Source organism: Dermacentor andersoni, chromosome 1 (assembly GCF_023375885.2).
Source record: "Dermacentor andersoni chromosome 1, qqDerAnde1_hic_scaffold, whole genome shotgun sequence".
In the NCBI taxonomy this organism is placed as follows: domain Eukaryota; kingdom Metazoa; phylum Arthropoda; class Arachnida; order Ixodida; family Ixodidae; genus Dermacentor; species Dermacentor andersoni.
The window spans coordinates 155,779,769-155,802,756 of NC_092814.1; the positions used below are offsets into that span (position 1 = coordinate 155,779,769).

At 47.3% G+C, this 22,988-nt stretch overlaps 1 protein-coding gene and 1 long non-coding RNA gene across 3 annotated transcripts in view; one reads left to right on the forward strand and one right to left on the reverse strand.

Annotated features, from left to right (window-relative positions):
• Positions 1–1,198: 1,198 nt before the first annotated feature.
• LOC126545436 (uncharacterized) lies at positions 1,199–1,953 on the reverse strand. Its single transcript, XR_011892219.1, has 2 exons — positions 1,768–1,953; positions 1,199–1,663 (listed from the first exon to the last, which is right to left on the reverse strand). It is a non-coding gene; the product is annotated as an uncharacterized lncRNA (long non-coding RNA).
• Positions 1,954–5,284: 3,331 nt separating this feature from the next.
• Positions 5,285–22,988, forward strand: part of LOC126547021 (acyl-coenzyme A diphosphatase NUDT19-like) — a 53,706-nt gene continuing 36,002 nt past the window's right edge. Inside the window, exon 1 of one of the 2 annotated variants that reach the window (XM_055062637.2) lies at positions 5,285–5,556. In XM_055062637.2, coding sequence (XP_054918612.2) covers positions 5,445–5,556 — 112 coding nt within the window. In that variant the 5' untranslated portion in view covers positions 5,285–5,444. Of the gene's footprint in view, positions 5,557–21,145; positions 21,360–22,988 lie in introns of those variants that run through there. The other variant, XM_050194838.3, reaches the window with a different exon arrangement.

Below are 22,988 nucleotides of genomic sequence, written 5' to 3' on the forward strand. Positions count from 1 at the left end.
AGCTTACGCCACGAGCCATCATTTGCTTCTGGCAATCGCTACATTCAAAATAGATTCACGTGGGTCGCGAAGAAAGAGGTCCAGAACCAATTGTGATCGACATCCAGAAGAAGGGTGGTCGTCGTTTTGATTAAAGCATGACTAAGGCGAGAACAAACACTGTCAATAAAAATACATTCTTTAAATAAAAGAATGCAATGTTGATTTCACGCAAACAAAATGTGTTTCGTAATCAGTTCTCTTAGGTCAGGTGCTCAATTTATCAGTTATAAAGTGTATCTATTCCTTAGTGCGTCCTGGATAAAAGGCGTTTGCGTTGTATGAGTAGCAATGCTGTGCACTCTTGTGGTATTCGCAAAGGCACGCTCGCAAACTTCGTCTACTACAATATGCCGCCTCCCATGTTTCCGTGTTTTGGCCCTCCATGTGTTCTGTGAATTGTGGTTGTGCCAATTTACCGATTGATAAGTGCAATATTTGAGGTGGTGTTTGCGAGGTTGCTTTCATTGCTCTTCACGTGTTGTGTTAAGGCTAATGAGGTGTAAAGGCTGAACAAGTGTCCACTTTCGCTTCCTTCGCGCGGCAGCGGTGGTCGACGGGCTGAGCGGCCCTTGCGACGATGAGGTCAAACCCAAACACCGAATGCTTTCGTCCATATGCAAAGAAGCGGTGCTTTGTAGAAGGTCGCGATAGGATGCGACACCTGTAGGGTCGGTGTTTGGATGCATCGATTTTCCTGTTGAACAGGTGATCTCCACTCAACCGTTCATCAGAATGAGTATGCATTTACCATGCACTGCCTAGTGGAATGCCAAATCGCGTCTATTTCCAGAACATATTAATTATACTGCGTTAATCGCAGACCTATATCGCGCCATTGACAACAAAAAGTGACGTCAAATTTTTCTACTTTTTTGCGTTGCTCTTGACGCCCAATGCCCCATTGTTAACGCGCAATAATTCTGCGAACAACTCACACCCTTTCTTGTAACTCCGCATTTGTGGGCTCTGACGCTTGACAAGCACAAGTTTTCTTGTTGGACCCCATGTACTTTCAATTGTTCTGATTGCGTGTCGTGCAATGTAAAATACCCATTTGATGTCGCATGGAACGATGCGAAGTATTATATGTACCGCACATCTACACACGAGAATAATAAAACTACGAAGGTTTATGCGCAAAAGGAATACAAGTTAGTAGAAGGTGGAAGAATATATTTATTATCTTAATCACCAAAGAAGTAGAAATTTTAATATTTCTTTATATGAAATGATCTAATAAGCCACAAAATACACACAAAACTCCTAATTTCGCCACACACGAAGTGTAGCGGCCCACACCTGGGCGTGTCGCGCCTACGTGTCTGCAATCAATCTCTACTCATGTGGCCTTCCTCGCCACACCTGAGGCATCCTCGTCGTCCTCCACAGTGAGCAGTGGGACAGTCTCGGCTCATGTGGCCTTCTTGGTTGCACTCGTCTGTTCGGCCGGTGGTGCTTCTCGCTGATCTGCCACGCTCCCTATGGCCGACGTCCCCGTAGATGGTAGGGAGCTCCCCCTCATGTGGGTTTGCCTCACGCAAGCAGACCGCTCCAGCCTCCAAGGCGCCTGCGTTGGGAAGCTCCTTGCGCCAGGCAAATCCCACGGCGCCCCAACCTGCGCCTTTATAGTCGCCGTTGTCAGAGCAGCCATCCGCACAGCAGCCCAGCAAGAGACACGAGAAATTGTGATGGTAATGGAGGCCCATCCGTTGCCTGACTACTTACCACAAGGCCGCTGGGCGGTTGCTGCTTCCATTCCAATGTTGGCTCCGCGCCCACAGCTTAGCCCCGAGAAACCGGCCGTGAAACTGATCCGAATGTCAGCCATGACCAAGTGTTCTTCACGTCGAAGCCCTCTTCTTCTTCTTTCCTATACTTGCGAGCACCACGTGCTTCTATAACTGCTCTAATTTCTCCTGCAAGTATTACGAAATGAACGCCTAGGGTTGTGGAATTCTATGGGCTTTTGGTGGTCATTTTCTATGTTGAAGTTTCTGAAGCTGATGGTGAACGCTATTCTGGTCGTATGTTGTGTCTAGAAAAAATATATCTACTTAGATTATTGGCACTTAGCTTGCCAGCTTGCTTTCAGAATGCAACAGAAGTAGTGATTTACTGCTGAAGGCCGAAGGTTCTTGTTACTGCGAATAATTTACGAGATAATTCTTGAATAACCAACCCTTCCTTAGCCGGAAGTTACATTGCGCATCAAATTATTGATTTCCCTCGGCAACGACGACGAAAAAGAAACTTGAGACGAGCGGGAGCTGCAAATGTGTCAAAAATAGAAATAAAAAGCTGCGCGTGCAGGAGATAAGCAAAGCACAATACGCAAATATCTCAGCACGAGGCACGTGCTGCCCTCACGCGCTTTGCGAACGCAAACCAAAGGCGGTGCACTTGCTTAAATTAGACGAAAACATAAGTTCAAGCAGTAGAATCGGCGTGGCGTACCGCCCACTTAATTTGTGACTTGATCAGGAAACAAAGATGCGTGTTAGTTCGATGCCGTTTTGATGATGTTATCAACCAAAAGCGGTGAATGCGCCAGTTCTCGTAAAATATTGCCGGGCTTCGTTGACTCCCCGATTCAGTTCAATGAATTACTGCGGCCAGCAATTGGAGCCCTGACTTGTGGATGCGTCCATCGAGTGTGATGTGCAATCTAGAGAAGGAGTCCCAGTAATCGTATAAAGCGTTGAGGGAACTCCAGCTCCACAAGAATAATCCCTCGAAATTACTGGAGAATGCTAAGAGACACTGTCACTGGTTAGAAGGCGCGTTGTCATAAATGCGACGCCACGTACGGAAATGTATGGGGTGATTATTTTGAAGTTTTACGAAATTTTTAAGAAGTTCCTGTTCCAAAAAGAAACAATTCAAATGTAATTAGAACATAATTCTAGTCCTTCAGCTGGATTATTCAGAGAGGCGGAAATTACTTACAAGAGAAATCGAAACACATATTCAACTAATTAAAAAAACTCAATTGTTAATTACTTTACAGGACCGAGGGCAATTTACGAATTCCAGCCGGTGAGTTCGCAAGGCGTATCCACTTGAAATGAAATTCCAGACTGACACCCCGGTGATATGCGCCCTGAAATTCACCGTAAAAATGCGCTGTTGATGTACTTCTTTTTTAATAAAGTATTCTCCTATGCTTAGAAGCACAACAGTAACTGAACGCTCATGTATTTCGTCCCACACTTTAGGAAATATCTCGAAACTGGGGTCCTGGAAATTAATTTCAAATGAATGCGTCGTGCAATCTCACCGGATACAATTCGTAAATTGCAATGTGCCGTAAAGTAATTAAGTTAATTAGTGAATTTTCGTTAATTCGCTGAATGTTTTTCGATTTATCATGCTAGTAATGTCCGTCTTTTCGAATAATCCAACTCAAGGACAAGAATTGTGCTACCTGCCACAGGTGATTTTTAAAAATCCCGTAAAACTACACATTCTTAGACATACGCTACTTACGGTCAACGCCTAATTATACTTGCTGTGATAACATACACATGCCCGCACACCGGCTGTATTTCGAATTTTTTATTGCGAATTTCATCGTGCACTTGTGCTGCACATTTACCTTCACGCAAACCAACGACAAAATTCAGAACGCAAACGCGCGCATATGAAAAGGCAACGAAGCGGCTGGCCGCTGCCTCTGCGAACCAAGCGCCATTTGTCTACTGAATGGTTTTGAACTTTCCTAGCTTGAATTTATGCAACAAAATTATGGATTTTTAAATCCATTATCTGAACGCATAAGTAAAGTCTGCCCGACTCTTGGCCAATCCCCGTGAGTGGGTATGCGCCAAACTCATCAAGGTCATCATCATCAGCATCGTCATCATCATAATTTGCAGACTGCGGGACAGGGTGTTTACAATGAAGCACAGCTACCGCCGCGAGCCATAATTGGCTTTTGATAATCGCAACATTCCAATTTATTCACGTGGCTCTCGAAAAGACCAATCGAGAACCAACTGTCATCGACATCAACCAGGAGGGTGGTTGGTGCTTTGCATAACTCGGACGGGAACAAACGCAGTCAATAAAAAAACAGGCATTAATTAAAAGAATGCCATGTCTATTTCATGCAAAAAAAATTTGTTTCGTGATGAATTTTCTAAAGTGTGGTGCTTACTTTATTACATATAGATTGTATCTATTCTTCAGTGCCTCCTGGAAAAAAAGCGTTGACGTTGTATGAGTAGCAATGCTGTGAACTCTTGTGGTGTTCGCAAAAGCGCGCTCGCAAACTTCGTCTACTGCAATGTGGCTCCTCGCATGTTTTCGTGTTTTGGCCCTCCATGTATTCTCTAAATTCTGTTGGTGCCAGTTTAACAAATGAGAAGTGCAACATTTGCGCTGGTGTTTGCGAGGTTGGCTTCATTGCTAATGAATCGTTAAGGCTGACCACGTGTCCACTTTAGTTTCCTACGTGCGTCTGCGCTGGCCGACGGGCTGAGCGTCCCTCGGGACGATGCGCCCAGAACCCAACAACGAATACTTTCGTCGTTACGGAAAGAAGCCGTGCTTCGTGGAAGGATGCGATAGGATGCGACACCCGCACGGTCGGTGTGCCGCTGCATCGCTTTCCCTGCTAAACAGGTGACCTCGACTTCAACCGCTCATCAAAGTGTGTGCAGTTACCACTGCCTATAGTGGAGAGCCTAATCGCATCGAGTTGCAAGACATATTAAACATACTGCATTAATCGCAGTCGTATATCACGCCATTGACTACAAAAAGTGACAATTTTTCTTTCCTTTTCCTTTTTTTCGTCGTTACTCATGACACCGAATGCCCCATTCTTAACGAGCCATAATTGTGCGAACAACACGCATCCTTCACTGAAACTTCGCATTTGTGTGCTTCGCCGCTTGACAAGCGCACGATTTCTTGTTGGATCCCATGTAATTTCACTAGTTCCGATTGCGTTCCATGTAATGTAAGTTACCCGTTTGATGTCGCATGGAACGATGCGAAGAACTACACGCGTGCCGCACATATACGCACGAAAATATTAAAACTACGAAAGCGACCACAGAAAAGGAATTCAAGATAGTGGAAAGTATAAGAATATATTTATCAACATCATCTAAGAGTAGAAATTTACAACTGATTAAATCAGCTATTATATATGTCACAAAATACACGCAAAACTCCTAATTTCGCCACACACGAAGCGCAGCGGCCCAAATCTTGGTGTGTCCCGCCCAAATGTCTGCAGATCAATCTCTGCTCATGTGGCCTTCCTCGCCACACTTGAGGCATCCTCGTAGTCTTCCAGAGTCAGCAGCGGGACAGTCCCGGCTCATGTGCCCTTCTTGGTTGCACTTGACGCAGGTTCCACCGGTGGTGCTTCTCGCCGATTTGCGACGCTCCCAATGGCGGACGCCCCCATAGATGGTAGGGAGTTCCCCCTTCTGTGGGGTTGCCTCACCCCAGCGGTCTGCTCCAGTCGCCAAGACGGCTCCGTTGTGAAGGTTCTTGCGCCAGGTAAATCCCATGGCGTGCCAACCTGCGCCCTTATAGTCGCCTTTGTCAGAGCAGCCAGCCGCACAGCACCCGAGCAGGAGACACCAGAAATTGTGATGGTAATGGAGGCCCATCTGTTGCCTGACTACTCACCACAAGGCCGCCTGGCGGTTGCTGCTACACAGGCTCCGCGCCCACGACCTAGCCCAAAGGAACCGGCAGTGAAACTACTCACGACTTCAGCCATCATGCGTTCGATCTTCTCACAGATTTTTTTGTTTGCCCTCTGCCACTGGCTCATACCCACTATGGGGGATTGGCCAAGATGCGGATGGAATTAGAAGGCGATTAGTAGTTCTGAGAAAACGACTGAGATAATCGAGAGAGAAGCAAGAGAATAGAAAATAACATATAATTATAAATTCAACTATAAAATTTTTTGAAACAACTAATAAACTCTTCAATGGCTTGGCAAGCATCCTTGTGACGTTGCCTAAGAGAGGAGGCGCCGATAGGAAGAATTTCAGAAATTGTGAAATTCACTCCAACTTTCTAAATGATGTTTCTAAAGACTTTTCCTCGCATGTCTAAATCTTATTCAACATTAGAAAAAAAAGTCAATTGTGTCATCTTCACCACAGAACGGACACAACGGGGAGGGAGCCAGACCAGCCATGTGTTGATACGATTTTAAGGAAGATATTCGACACCACAATGGAGTGAAAGTTACCTCAGGTTTACGAGTTCTAAAGAAATTTCTGCGCCAAGGAAATAGTTGGTTTTAATACTCTGCGAAATTACTTATAGCAGGGTTTAAAAAGTAAAGCATGATAGCATATCATGATGTCGTGAATGTCTTCTTTCTCTGCTTTCGAACACCACGTGCATCTATTACTGACCGAGTTTCTCCTGCCAGAGTTGTCGAATATTGTGAACTTTCAGTGCCATTTTCGATGTTGAAGTTCGTGCAGCTGATAGTCATAGCTAAAAGGAAATATATTTACTTCGATTGTGACACTTACCTCGCCTGCCCACATTAAAAAGGCAGCAGTAGTTACTGTATTACTGCTGGCGACATAAGTTCGTGTTACCGCTCAGAGTTCACAGGTTGAATTCCTTAATAACTGACTCTCTTGCAGCCAGATTTGCATTGCACATCAGGTTTTTTTTACTGTCCAGAGTGAAGATGACGATACAGAAACATGATAAGAGCGGGTGCGTGTGCAAAATAGAGAGAAGAGCTGTCCGTTCACGAGAGAAGTAAACCACAATGAGAAGATAATTCAACACGAGGCATGACGAACGCGGCAAAAGGTGGCGCACACACTCGAATTAGCGGGAATCAAAATGCACGAGATCGAATTGCCCCGGCATAACGTCTATATGTTCTGGTCTTCATTAGAGAACATGAAGAAAAAAGAAGTTTATGGCGTGATCACAAAACAAAGATGCATGTATGTTTAATACCGTTGTGATGACGTCAGGTACAGTATTCTTATCAACGAAAACAGCAGAGGCGCGAGCACTCGTGAAGAAAATTTCCGGCTACGGCGACGTTTGGATTCTATTCGGTGAATTACTGCGAGCAGAAATTTAGGTCCTGACTTCTGGTTTCGTTCAGATAATCTAATCTGCGATCTAGAGAAGCAGCCCCGGTGCTCGAGTTCGTATGAAGCACTGAGATAATTCCAGCTCCGCAGAAAAAAAAAAATCCTGGAAGCTCCTTGAGAAAGCTAAGAGGCACCCCCTCATGTTGAAGAAGCATGCAGCAACAGACGCATATCTGTGCGCAGTGCAACATATTTGCGATCAGAAGGTGCGAGAGGTTGCCAAACGCCTCTCGAGGTGGCCTTCACATAGTCCACTTCTCGGTCATCCCCTTTTGTGGATATGCGCCACTCATACATGAAAATCAACTGAACCCAAATCAAATAACCGCGCCTCGATCAACGCACACCGTCTGGCTGTGCGCGACTGAACACGTTGTGGACAACGCACAAGCTGAAGCCGACCAAAAAGAAAAAAAACACGGCATTGACATTTGTCAGCTTTGTATGCAAATATTTTGTCCGACTGCGCAGCGCACATTAAAGAGGGTGTTCTATCAGCACCCTATTTCAATGTTCTTTGGAGGAGGTTTCAGAAAAAAACATAGCACCCCTACAATCAGCAAAAAATGAAAATCTGTAAAACAGTGTATATATAGTCTCCGCACACGGACAAGAATGGCAAATCTTAATCACGGCTCCTAACCTCTCATCTCGAACAAGCTTATTGCCTTTAAGAAGTCCCTCTTAATTAACACCCTCTGTGATACGTTTACACTATTTTGTCTGCACAGTTTCTGGCAAAGTACGATATGCGAAAGGTATGCCGAAAGCCCGTGACCGAAAAAAATCACTTTTTAGAAACTGTAGCGTAGGCATTGTTTAATTTGTACGTGGATTAGCTGTGAGTGGACCATTTACTGCAAACTGCAACTACTTACGCCTATTACGAACTCCAATTAATTACACCCGTTGGAATCTATGTTGGAATCTGTAAAGCGACTCTTTCGTGAAGCGGTTAGTTTAATACCATAAAAGTTATTTTAATAACTAATTTAAAGTACCATAATAGCGTACAATTGTCGCTATTATCATCCTTCGCAACATGTAATTTCATCCGAAGTGTGTTTTTTATGCCTCGCACAGCTCACAAATTAACTTAAATGTCGTACAGCGTTTATGTTTATACACTACACTGTTCGCAAGCTATGCCGAAATGCAAGCAGCAATTCATGCGAATGTACACTGTGAGATGTGGACGCAGTGATATCCGGCGGACAAAGGGCATGTTTGATGTTTGTAGAGAGAATTCAGTATGGTGATTCAGGAGAGTTGTATGCTGAGAGAAGTACGACGCAAAAGACAGTACGCACCAATCGTCTGAAAGTGCTACTTGTCACTGGCAGAGAGAATACGTGTGATGATGGCCTTTTGGTTATATGTACGCATTGGGCTGTGTTTGGAAACCGAGGTTCGAACCCATAATTGATGACGTAACCTTTTTTTATGTGTGTGTGTGCGTGCGCGGGCGTGCGCGTGTGGTATTCGGCAAGACAGTAGCAGCAGCACAAAAAGAAAGCTTCACTTTAGAAGCCTACAAGATGGATGCCAATTAAGATGGAAGGTTGCGACAGTTGTGGTGTGGATAAACTACATCTTACGTTAATTAAGAATAAGTCCGGTATCTTTACCGGCACTGTTTTATCCTTAGCATACCAAGTATCAGAGGACGTTAGCTGGGCATTTAAAGTCGGAGAGCATTGTTCCTTGGCTGCGGAAAACATGTATATTTGGCAATGCACTTTGTTAAATGATTCGCTTCTTCGGCGCAGGCATATCTAAGCCCTAAGATTAATTCGGTCAGGTTGGAGCTCGCAGGGTCTGCACGGTGCAGGCTAATCACGTCGAACGAAACACAGGAACAAAGAGAAGAAAGGGGAGGCCGCCAAAGACTGGCTTTTCGTGTGTTCTTTTTGTTGCGCTGCAGCAGGCTGCTCCGAGACAACAGAATGCTAAGTCGCGACGCGTGCGCTGGTATTTTCGCACGCACTCGCGAACCTTGGTGCTCTGCGCGAATGAATGTGACAAAATGCGTTCATTGTTTACGGCCAGGCCAGCGGAGACCCGTGGCAACCGAGCAGCAATCAAATACGGCGCCATACGTGGCTTCTTTGCCCCGCGCTTAACGAACGGGTTGGGAGCCGCCGAGGTAAGAATGGCGCAAGTTGGGAGCCCGGCGTTTCTTTCCTGCGTCGGTGGCTCCGGAGTATTGGGAGCGCCCGCGCTCGGAACAATTGCTGCGCGGCTTGTGCCACAGGGACAAAAGAATGGTTGTGTGTGCGCGCGCCGCCGTATCCCGGCCCATGCAGGAAGCGGGAAAGACGTGTGGCTGCCCGCGAACAAAGCAGGGCCCTCCGCAGAGACCTTGAGCGCAGCGTCGGACTCGAATGTTCCTTTTGTTTGCACGGCACACACTCATTTCTCGGCATCCAGCAGGAAGGTACGAGTTCTCTCCTGGCGTGTCTTAAAACCCATTCACGCAGTTAGATCCGAGCCCGACACACACAAAATTTGCCCCGCTGGTTTTCCATGGCTATCCAGGATCCAACGTCGCCGCCGGCAGCCACAGGATAATTTGCTATAAGCAGTTACTGTGTTTCTGCAAACGCTCGCGTCAATCTTGTGCTGCCTCACGATATGCGAGTGCTTTCACGGGAGAAAATCTCGGATTCCAACTTTTATTCAAGCGAAGCTTGTATTGCCTCACTCGTGTCGGTGTTGCCGTACGAAAAAACTCACGCCGCACGAAAATAAGAATTGCTTGTCGGGCTGCGGATTCCAGCCACCGACCTCCGGTTTGCGAGACCGCCACGCCAACCGATTCAGCCACTTTCGTTTCATCGTAACCTCCCTTGAATGCGGTGTTTTATACGCATGAAGAAGTAGACGCAGTTCTAGGCGCGAGCCAATCGCAGGCGTCCCCTTCCTCCGGAGGGGGGACAGGGTGTGATCGCGTCTTCGCTCGCCTTGCGCCTGCCGTTTCCCGCCAGTTCATGCCCGGCAGTCAGATGGGAGGCCGAGTTTGGTTCGTTCTGCCGAAGTGCTGGCTGGCATTGAAGGAACGGCAGCGGGAGCGGGCCGCGCGTTGGGCCGAAGTACACGGGGCGTTTGATGAATGCCTCTGGGAAGCGTTTTTACAATTGCTAGTAGGTACAGCGCGGCGTGGCGTTTCTCACGGCGCTCGATGTTTCTGCGCAGGCGCGAGTAATAGCGTGCGAGAGAGAAAATCTGGGGGCCTTTGCTCCTTGAATATGTGAGTCTGCCTAGGTACTACGGAGGAGGTTTCTTAACGCGTGTTGTATGTGTTCGTCCCCTATGCGTGCCGGCATTGCGGAGTGCGGTCCAGTTTGTTTGAATTGAATAGATATAATTACCTCCAGCCACGAACTTGCGACGCTAAACCGCGCCCCGCGACTTCTGCCGGCACGCCTATGGACAAACCCATACAACACGCGTGAAGAAACTCCTCCGTAGTGCCTAGGCAGAGTCGTATATTCTAGCAGCAAAAGTTCCCACATTTCCTCTTTCGCACCCGCTCTTACTCGCGCATGCGCGCAAACGTCCGTCGTCTCCACAAGTGCCACGCCCCGCTGTACGTATACTAGGAATTGTAAATACGCCTCCGGGAACGCGCTCGAGAAAGGGCTCGTCGCCGACGTGCCGACCTTGCCGTGAGGGAGCGCGAAACCGAAGCGTTACGACAACGAAGAGCTGCGGATCCCGAGCTTCGCTTGCACCCCTCTTCACAGTATAGTGGAAGGGCGGTCAATGTTTTTTTTTTTTTTTTCGGAATACAGCGTGATCACATGAGTCACTACCTTCCTTTCAATTCCCGTCAGAAAATACCTAAAGGCGTCTCTTTTCTAAACGCTGAAGCCCGACTACATAGTATATTCTATTTATTATATCCCAGAGACTTTGCAGTATTACAGAGGGGACCAGACGCATGACACCAACGACAACAGCTATTGTGACTACAGAGTAATGCACGCCGGAGAAACATCGATAAACGCGCACTCACGCTCACACTCTCATTCACACTCTACCCGCCGTGGTTGCTCAGTGGCTATGGTGTTTGGCTGCTGAGCACGAGGTCGCGGGATCGAATCCCGGCCTCGGCGGCCGCATTTCGATGGGGGCGAAATGCGAAAACACCCGTGTACTTAGATTTAGGTGCACGTTAAAGAACCCCAGGTGGTCGAAATTTCCGGAGTCCTCCACTGCGGCGTGCCTGATAATCAGAAAGTGGTTTTGGCACGTAAAACCCCATAATTTAATTTTAATTCACACTCTGACACGCTCACATGTAGATCCCGCACCGGGATCAGCAGCTGGATCGGGTTTAGCAGCGCAACGCCAAAGCCACTACGCCACCACGGTGGATAATATTCAGAACAAATTATGTTAGTTATGATGATTCTGAAAGTAGACGAATCAGTGGCACAGGCAGATGAATGCGGGAGGTGATCTCTCCTTTCTCTTCTTTTTTTTCTCTTCTTCTTCTTTCTTTCTCTCTTTTTCTTTCCTTTTTTTTTTTCTTTTTGCAGGACTTGAGCAAAGCATGCCGCCGGCTATCAAGCTAGGCGAGATGTGTCGTCGATTGGGCGCATGAATTACTGAACCGAACTGCAGCTGTTCCGAGGCGTGCTCGACATGGCAATAACTATATAAGCCTCGTACATGGACACATCTGCCCATGGTTGCAGCTTTTCCAATTGACGTGCCTGACGAGATATAAGTGGATGAAAAGAGAAAAGAAGTATATGCACAGGTGGTCTTACTTGACAACGGAATAGTGCGAGACGAGGAAGGCGGTGCAGCAAGAAATTCAAAAACAAAGTATAATTACTACATAGCAGTCATATTCAGAACAAGACAAGTATACAGGACTATGCAGTGATTATATCATTCTTAAATTGATGTAAGACATTAAAAGAAGTGTCGGGCTCGCAATTGTGTCCAGCGTTTTCCAGTCTATACTTCCTTTGCACCTTATGCATTTGAGTCTTTGCTTGCGCTAATGGTGTGAGATGTGAGATGAAGAGAAATGCTTACGTAGCAGGGAGACAGACGTGTAGGTGAAGGCATAGTGTAAGACAGTTACGTTAATGAGGATTTGATTGAAAAGCATTCACGTTTTTACACACTTAAAGATACTGTTTTACCTACAGTATTCGGATCTCACGTGTATTGTACGAAATAGGCTAGCAATTTGTGGTTTCCAAATTTTGACAGTTTATCCCAAAGTTTTGGACAAACTGTATACAGCATATTCGGTTTACTGTTCTCACTTGGTTTTTGACAGTTGAAGTCGGTTCGTGCATATATACAAGTAAATACGACCTTTGATGCCTAATACTGATCTCAAGATGCATTTACACACACGTGCACCCGCACGCACGCACACCCGCACACACGAAAGCGGCGAAATTGAAGATGCTCCATTCTATATATTTCAATCGCCTAAATCTGAAGTAACGATCACCTTGAGAAGGACACAAATATCCTCCTTTTGTAGTGTCGATTTCTGAGTGGAATTCAGTTCCTGAAAATATATCGCGCTTCTAAGACCCGGTGTGTAAATTTTAAAACGTTCAAACTACCCTGTTGCTCAGTTTTACTGTGGTTTTGGATGTTATTTTATTGTACTGTTATACAGGTGTTCTAGCTGTTGGTGTTATTTTATTGTTTATATTCTATGTGTTTCCATCTGGTAACACATTTCCCTGTCCTGCTTGGGCCTGGGCTTGCGCCGGTCTGCAGTATGTATGAATAAAAAATAAAAGTCGAGTGTTTGTTACGTTAGAGACGTATGTCGAAGCACAACAATGAAACAAAAGAAAACAAAGTGCAAAGCTTTACACACTTGAATGCTCAGAAAGTGCACATTGCCTTCAAATCTCAACACGAACGCCGAAACTCGGCTTTCTGTCTATCAAATTATTGATTTTCTTATTCAGGGCTTCAGTTATATCCTTTGTTTTTCTTGGCGTCAATTGCAATGAAACTCCATAGGTGTTTTCTTTAGTAATCAACTATTGAAGTCCGCCAACGAAATCGAATGTTTCTGGGCAACAAACGATCAGGTGACCCGCTGCGCGGTATAGCCCAGGGCCAGTGGCTATGGCGTTGCGCCGCTGAGCTCGAGGTATGGGGAACCAGCGCTGGCCATGAGGCACTACGACAGTTTTAGTGTGCAACTAAAATAGGCTAACACCGTCCGGCAGGGAGGCTACCAGGATGGCACAACATTTCAACGATAGCACACGCGCGCCTGTATCAACGTTTGCTTAGCCTGATGCGTCCAGCCAAGTTCTGTCCGTGGCCATGCGCGTTACATCGATCCCATGCGCTGCTACGTCCTATAGCACGTCGATGTGAGGAGCCGTGAAAAGTGTCTCGAGATGATTGGCGAAATCGCTGACACGAAATCGCAGCGTGTGCTAGTGAAAACTGTGTCCACCGCTCGCATAGGATGCGTGTCAAACCTTTATTGAATTATGGGGCTGTACGTAATTACATTAATTTTATACCTGCATGTATACATTGCGAAGATACATTCGGGGTCTGCACCACGTTTCGCTGCGTAGTAAAGACGCTCTTGTCCCGCGCGACGCTTCTTTCGGGCCTGGGTATCCTCGACGCTGAGTGCGCACTTAGGAGCCATTTTGCTGGCGCGTTTTTACGTGCTCCTTCTGCATACGAGGCCAGCACGCTGTTGAGACGCCAGCTCCAAGCGCTCTCTTCAGGCTTGGAACGATTGTAATGTTTACACTATCACAGCCCGGCACGCGACCTCCACATGCGTTCGAACGCTGACGTGGATCGGTATAATGCTTTGCCTAACAGGTTCGATCAGTTCGAGCAAGCACAGAGTTCAAGAAAGGCATTTAACAGGCGCGCGTATCGTCTTCTTTCCGTCGTAGCCTATAAGCAGCTGTCGTCGGCAGATCTAGTATAGGCAGCTGAAACAGCCGCAGCACCATCTGGCCAGCGCCCGCGGCGCCCATACGGCATCCATGCCTCATAATCAGGTCGTGGTTTTGGCACGTAAAGCCCCAGAATTTATATTACAGCGAAGATGTATAGACTTGGATCTTGGAATTTCTCCGTCGACAGAAAGCATATGCTACGAATTGAAGCGCAAAGTGCCTGTCTCCATTGGAATTACGCATGCGAGACACACCCCAGCATTCGTTTTAATAGAGAAAAGCACAAAACAAATGTCAAAACCAAATAATAGATAAGGCGCGTTAGAACAATGCGAAGCACGTAGCGTTCACCGCATGCGTTTCCCAGTAGAGATTACGTTTGCATAACCTGCACTTGTCGGGAGAGAGAGAGGGGGGGGAGGTCAAGCAGACTAGCGTCCGGTTTACTACCCTACACTGGGGGAAGAGAAAGGGGAAACCGAAAGAGGAAAGCGAGATAGAGGGAATACTGTGTGTGCACGCAGCAAAGCGCTTTGAAATCAGTCAAGTCCAAGCAAGTGCAAGCGGCAACTGTAGCATACGATGCAGGGAGTGACGTCACTACACTTTCATATGCAAAATAATTTGCGTAGCAACTGTTTTTCCATGTGTTGTGATAGTGCTATGGGAAGGTCACACGTAGAGCTCTCGAAGAGCAGGGTGATCATGATGAGCGGCGACGGGAACAGCAACGTCAATATGCACAACAGCGTCGTTCTCAGGCTAGGCATGACGCAGCGGTTCCTACATGTACAATTAAAGCAGTCCACGTACGCACAGTTAGGACGCCTGAAGAGCAGCGCGAATACGATGAGCGCCGAAGGGAACAGAAACGTCAATATGCACAACGACGTCGTGCCCATTTAATTTTCTTGCTGTCAGTTATTTCATGTAGTGCATTGCTCAATCGTTTAAGGCTACGTCGCATCGGTCTATGGGATCAGGTGATGCCCCAGCTTCGCTGGCAAATCAGCTTCACAGCGTAGATTGGAGCCCAATTTTTTTAATTTAGCGATCAAGGGTTGCCGCTGCAATTCATGCTTAAGTATGACTTTCCTTCTGAACATGCAAGTATGCAATCGCCAATGATTTCAGGACACTCGACAACTTGAAAGCAGTAAATAGGGAAAGCTCGTTTCTTACATTCTCAGCGTTGCCTTATCGCTCGATTCCACGAAACGTGAACGATATGAAAGGCGAAATACTAGTTGCGCCTGAGGCAACCACGATGAACGTCAGCAGAACGGCGAACGTCACACTATCGGAAGATAGAAGGTCAGAAGAAAGTCGGGAGGCGAGAAAGCGCTCGGAAGAGCGTGACGCCCGACCTTTACACACGATTACGAAGTGTTTTTCACATGTGCGCGCGCGCTGAAAAATTAACGGGACACTGATGCTCGTATTCGAAGCCATGGAGTGTCATCGTGAACTGAAATGACTCCCATGGGTGTTTATGTGGTTATAAGTACCACCCTTATACCGAAAATAATAGTTGAAACAGCCTTTTTCGATTTTTATGCTATGGATACATACCCTTACCAAGTATGTTACTCGCAACATTACGCTGATTAATATCTTTGGATGAAATTAGAAATGTTGGCAATTCTTGTGTCGCCAGATTCTACCCCTTTATTAAACGTTTCTATATATATATATAATTATTTGAAGTGGGACACCCTGCATGCAAAGCGCGATGTCTGCTCTTTCGAGTGCATTATTTCTCGATTCCAGGTACAAAGGCCTCCAAAATGAGGAACCGGGCGCCAGGAGGGGGTCAATCCGTAGATTTATATATTATGCTCCAACGACATCTCACTCATGGTTGATAAAAACAGGATGGGCATTAGCCAGACTGTAGCAGCGCGGCACTCCGCACACAGTTCAATGTCCAGCCACCTGTCACGCGTATCTCTGCAAGGCCCAGCTGGGATATCACTTTAACGCATTGAAATGATGGAAGGCCCACGATTCCAAATACACCCATTTCAGCACAATTTGCGAAGTAATAAATAATAATAACCAATGCATGAAAGGCTCACCCAGAAGCTCGGAACGTATATCTCAAACTGCAGGAAATACAGTAACAGCTGAAGGAAGTTGCTTCCACGAGAAAATGCCATCTCCTTCATCTTTTATTGACAAAAAATAGGGTGTTTCGATATCTAAAAGTACAGAAGTGGACATAATAAATTAATAATTCTCATGATGTCTTGCGGTTTATCGGTGCTTATTTTGTCGTATGCAATTACTGGCATATGAAAGGAAGCAAGCTGTTTCTAACAAGCCCACGTGGCTCACATTCTTTTCGTAAGTCGGGAATTTCTGTGCACTGCCCAATATATTCCACTCGAACACGCACATATAACGTCTTGGTCCACACGTCAGTCGTAAGCAAAGCTATTCTAAAAAAAATATTTGGAGATTTTGTTCTGTTTCGAGGTTTACGACCGCAAGCGAGCGCATGTGATAAATGTTGCACAAGGTGAACAGGTTCAGCAAACGTATTCTTTCACTATGGCGGTCCGGGTAAACCACGACTGTCAGGATTGGGGGCTCAATCCCATCGCTCGAGATCCGTTGCCAAGATTGGAGTCCGGCATGAATTCGAAGGTAGCTGGCCCATGCCGTCGTCCAACTTAAACACGCTGAGGACGTTGATGAAGGGAAGAACTGCTTCTCATCGAGAATGAGCAAAATGGGTTTATTTACAGAAATTAAATCAGTCTAACATGACTGCTTAAGAAAAAGAGTGTCAGTCCAACATGACTGCTCAAGAGAAAGTGTGTCAGTCCAACCTGACTGCACGAGAGAAGTGTGTCGAGCCTCCGCCCAACAGCCGTTTTTAAACGCTCGGTCCTTCGGCGATACAAGGCCGCGAATGTTCGTTTCGTCATCGCAAAACTAGCCGCCTCCCGCGACAAGGTGACGCACACACACACGCAAACACACAGGTGCGAAGGACTGGAGCCGACGACCGAGGGGAGTCGTTCCGGGAAGCTCGGAGACATCCTGGGTAGCTCGTTGTCCCGCCGCGGCTTGCTCATGCGTAGCGAAATCAGGTTCGCACTGCGGACCTCGGGTACAATAGTTCGTCCGTCGAACCCGTTTCGTCACAACGGCGATGGGGCTGGTGTATGGGGGCGGTTTTCAGCACAAAGCCCGCTTCTTCGAACGCAGTCTTGCTGCAGCGACGGAGAGTGGGGGATGCGCGCCTTGTCCCCCAGTCGTAATTGGGTGGCAATTTTTTCTTGCAGCTCGCCATTCTTAACACGACCAACTCGCCCAAGCCTCTACCCTAATACGCGTGCAAACAAAGCTGGAAGGCATAGCTTGGCGCTGCGTGCACGCGGCCTTGCGCTGGTATGCATTTACTGCACTTTAGGCAAACAGCTTTTCTGGTGCACCACTGTTCATACTGCGTGAGCTTTTCGCGCAAGTTTCGGTTGACTTTTACTCGCACGTTATATCGTCACGCTGTAGTGACGATGAAGAATCGAGCGCTGCCGAAATTGCGAGTTATGAATCTAACTGATCTATCTCTTTATTGGGCACACTTGTGCCCAACAACGATAGCGGCGAGCACAGTCGTCGACCATTAAATCGAAATTCACGGGTCAAGTTCGTCGGCCATTTATACGTGTATCGCCGTATGTTCCCCACAATATTGTTGTTCGCGTGCATTCTAGAATGTACACACAATACTTCTTGCGTTGCGCGCGCAATCCACTAGAGGACTCCGCTTTACGAATCGGCAACAACATTCGAGAAATTTCGTATACAGCAGGTGCATCTTGCGCTGAGCGATAACGTCATATCAGTAATAATCCGGTTGAAAAACGGCCACTGGTGAAAAGTAAAACAACTTACGGGCGTTACAATATGCTCGTGCAGCTTTCTATACAAATGACGCGATGACGACTAACACTGGGATTATATACTTTCGGAAGGTGTCATGGCACATTTTTAGTTTGTTCGTCTGGAATACGTGGCCGAGACACTTGTCCCGATTCTCTATCTCTTGAAAAAATCGCTCGGTTTCGGGATATATGGTGTGACCTTTTAGCTTTCGGCTCTATCATTGCTATATCTATCAGTATTTCTACACAGCACTCGATGTTTGCACGGAACTCATCCGCCAGGCATCATTGCCTGACCAATTGGGCATGTATTCATTTGGCAGGCTCATTTTGAGTCTCATGATTACCACTGAGTAGACGTGCTATACAGCGTTAACAGGTTTCAATTCTACACCTGCAACATGTGCCGGTCTTCAAGAAATTGATTTAGCTCACTTGCGAATCTTATTAAGTGCACGATTGATGAGTACTTATGTTTCGCACGTTTTATCCGCCTATGAGCATAAAACATCTACAAAGTAGCACTGGCACAGCCTGCGTAATTTAATAAAATATATATTATTGTTGCTGCTCTTGGTAGAAGTATAGATGAATGCGCAGTATACTATATCAGACGAATTACCGAGGCCAATATCCTTAAGATTTACTTATGGCCGCAGGCTTCCTACTTCTCAGTTGTAAGCACCGGCTAGTAAAATATTTGCCAAATCGATCAAAACCGAACGGTAACATGTGTTTGGTCATCCGCATATGACCCCGATGATGTACTCCAAATTATAGCGACGCCGCGTTGCCATCACCGGCCGCTGTGCATGTGAACGCACGCAAGCATTTGTGCTCTTTTCTGCGGGCTGCAGTTGTGGAGTGCTTAAAGTGCTCGGCGGTTATCAAAATATTGTTGTATCCTCGAGAATGTTGCTGATGTACTATACTCCTCTTGACGCACTTCGTATACCTCTGATCCCTCTCCCCCCTCTTCTATTATTTTCGAAGCGATTCAAAGGTGCGCATGTCAGCATGAAGTCTTACTTAACGAAATTCGACCCAAGGGAAAATTTATACCAGTCACTTTTTTTCGAGACCGAAACGTTAATTTCTTCTTGCGCCCAGTTGCATTGAAATTCCTATACCTGACTTGGCGGAAGATGGCACTTTAGAAGAAGGCATTATTAATTGTACTCATCGCACTTTCTTTGCCGAATGCTTCGTTTGTAGAAAGAAGGTCATTGTGCTTGAGACGCATTTCTGTGGTAGGCGAAAGCGTGCATGATGACCGTGTCATCTCCCTTTCCTGCACGCGATCACCTCGGGAACAGAGAAAGTCCGAGAAAAATTCGACGCGTACCGCCCGATCATTTTTGACACTCTCCTCAAACGGAGGCCACAATTCGTCGTGTGCATTGTAGGGCCTGTGTACTGTATTATTCTGTTGTTCCGCAGAGTGACCTTAGAAGTATACGTCTAACCGGAAAGTGGCTATAGCGCGCATCCTGGCAAACACGCGCTTTATACTGCGTATATGTGCGCTGTCTGCTCAGTGTTTGCGCGACAGGTTTTGCGATAAACCTAAAGCCAAAAAAAAAAAAAACTTAGTCCATTTGTCATAAGCGACGGCATAGTAAGGTGAAGATGCGCTCCGTTATCGAGATATAGTTCTTTTTAGCGACGTAACAAAATAAAAAGTGCAGAATGCGAACAATTGTGCTGAAAGATTGATCATTGAATTGATAGTCAAACCTGCTGGTGGTGCTGATGACATTCTCATCTATCTCCTGTAGTCCTGCACTGAAGTTGTGGCACACTATCTTGTAGTTACATGGATTTAGTTAATGTAAGTTCCAAACAAAATTGATGCCTTACTTTGCTGTATACGCCCGACAAGTGGCTCGGTGGTTATGACGTTCCACTGCTGCTTATCTAACAAGGTTGCGGGTTTGAATCCCGGTCAGGCGGATACACACCAATGTCGGTGGAATGCAAAGGCACCTAAGTACTGAAATTGTAATTCCAAATGGTCACTTATGATCACGAGCCTTCCACTGCGGCAACACTGGTATGCGGAACTTTGTTATCACCAACATCGTCAGCACCTTTTCAACGCATTTATGACGTTGTCCTGAACCGATAACTGATTTCATATGGTGATCACATTCAAGTAAACTTATGTTCGAAAGAGAATTAAACGAACTAACTTTCCTTGCATGGACTATTGAGAAGAGTCTCTTTTATTATTATTAAATGTGTGTGCAGGAGAGGTTGGCATCATGAGTGACGCCAGCTATTCCTTCTCTTAGGCAAACAGTAATTATACAGAAATTGGCCGGCTAAAAGAAACAAACGAGAGAAAAAATGAGACAGTACGTAACAGAGATAGGCCGGCTAAAACCGACACAAAAATGAGATACAGTATCAGCATAACAGATAAATATACCGAAAGCGCTAACGTAGAGTTCAGATAAAGTTGAAATTGACGCGTGGTACGTCACCCGAGTCACCTCTGTTGACTTTTAAAGTGCTGCACACAAGTGTTGCTCCACGTCCGTCCGCGTGCTGTTGAACGACTGTCATGGGACGAGTAGCGTAGCCAGCACCACATCAGGGCGCCATCACCCGTTGTATTTATTTATTTAAAAAGAAACAGACACGCCGCCGAAGATCTCATGATTTTTGTTCATATATTCTGATCTCCTCAGTAACACAACCATTGGTCGCGATACCGCTATGGCCCACTCGCGTCCTCAGTGATCCGCTGCGAAGTTCCACCATCGCTACGATGGTGGAACTTCGCCAGTAAATGGAAACACCGCGAGTCCACGCGGCTGCCTCCACCTCACGGGCGCTCCTCGGTCACTTGGTTTCAGCGGGACCGACGCGTCGAACGTACGACGTGCCCGCGCGAAAGCCGGGAATCCCCCCCCCCCCCCTCCAGGACGCGCAGTCTCGCACGTGTATCGTCCGCCCGCTACATCGGGGTCAAGCAGGCCCGCCGAGCGCGGGTCCCGCCGGAGAGCTCCAGTCCCGGAGGAACATTGCGCTGAGCGCGAGCCGCACCGGCGGCGTGAAAAAAACAGCAAACGTCACCGCCGCGGCCCCCGCGGCATCCCGTCTGACGGGTCCTCTCACCAACCTAGATTTCCCTCGCCCCACCGCCACTCATGGTCGAGCGCGACGGCCGCACTTGGCCCGTGCAGTCAGAGTTCCGCGCTCGTGCCTCGGCCACACCGGTGACCGTGCCTGGCCCAGGACGTGTTTCGCGTGCGCCGCTGCCCACCACTACTGCGCTTCGCCCAACGGCATGCTTGAAGCGCGATAGCGCTGACAGACCCACTTGTTCCTCAGCGCCGCACCAACCGCCACCCTGACGCGCAAAGGGAACCGGAGAACCGCAGGTGAGCTGCCGTCCAGGACAGCGTTTCGCTACGTGCGCGTTTGACGGCGCCCGCAAAGTGGCTGGTCTGTAGTATGGCTATAGCTTAAGGGAAACGAGAACCCTTAAGGTATAACCGTTGTTTCCACTCGAACGGCACTTTACGAGAGTGCGTCTGCCTTTTTTTTTCCGTCACGTTTCTATGCAACCCTTCCCTTCGTGTTGACGCGGCAGTCGACCAACCATCATTAGCCGAACTTTATCGGATTACGCGCACCCGAGGTGGTTTCCGCACTGATCCAATGCGTTTACAGCTACATGAATCGTACTGCGCAGGATACTGGCGACTTTCCTGCTACGACGATCTAACCGCGTATTGTAACCGAAGCCTATGTGTCGCTGAGCATTCGCTTGTCAGAGGACTTTTGATTGCACGCAGCCGCGCGCGCAACCATGTTTGATTGCGCAAATATTTTTCAACTGTGGAAAGAGCGCACGAGATGATGGACAACCATTGGAAACTGTACGCACTTGTACTCAAAACATTTGCGGCGCTGTCGAGACGCATTAACATACCGAGGCAGGGAGTCAATAACGACAGTGCCGTACGCACGAGGAAGCTGTGAGTGCATTGATTCGTCTCATTAGGCCAGCAGTATGCAGCGTGGGTCGTTCACCTCCCGTCAGTGACCACGAATTCACCCGGCTGCACGTATGTCGCGCGCCGTGCGTGAGAGCGGACTTGAGGGGGCCGGCTTATGTATACACCACTTCTGAAAGTTCACAGGCTATATTTTTTTTTTTTTTTTTTTTTGCCGAAAGAGTAGTGTTTGTGCGTGCGAGCCAGATTAGCCGAAAGTCTGCGAAAGACCGATGTTTCACGTAGCCACTCCTGTATCCCGTCGGCACCACGCTTATTGTATGAGGAATTCTGTTTCGAGGCTAAGTGTGTGCGCTCTCACGAGCGCGTCGAACGGTGATAACGGGAAGCACTGGCGATCGCGCAGCGGTCCGAGCAGAATGGCGAGGTACCTCCTTGCCCTCCCGCCTCTCCATCCTCTATTTTCGGCGCTTACGGCATGTACAGTGGAGCACGAATTGCGCCAAATAAAAGGGGTCATTCGCCCCGACGACTCTTGGCTCCGGCACGAGCCTACGCTCGACTCGCAGCCCCCTGATTCCTGCTCCATTTCCCTGACCCTCCCGTGGTGCGTGCTCGACATCGATAAAGGCCCCCGGGCAGAGAGAACAGTAGGGCTTCCCTTCCTGATCTCACCCCGTGACCACATGCGTTTACGGCACGCCGCTACGGCAGAGGCATACGGCCGAGAATCACGAGCTGGTTTTGGTTTCCCACAGTGGCACGTGCGTGTTCCTGGGTCGCTACTCCGGGAGCCACGTTTGCAGTATCGTCATCGGCGCATTGATGCTGATGATTGCGTACAAGTGCGTGTCGTTCATATAAATTATTGGGGCTCGCTATGAGGGCGTACAACCTTTGTTAATTTCTTTTCGAAAAAAGAAAGATACCCTTCTCTAAAAGGTGCAGTTCCTTACATAGTCGTGGACTCAATCGGCGGTAAAGTGTACACGAGTAAATGTCGAATTAAAGCAGCGAACAAGAGAAAGGAAAATATGCTATATTTGCAGA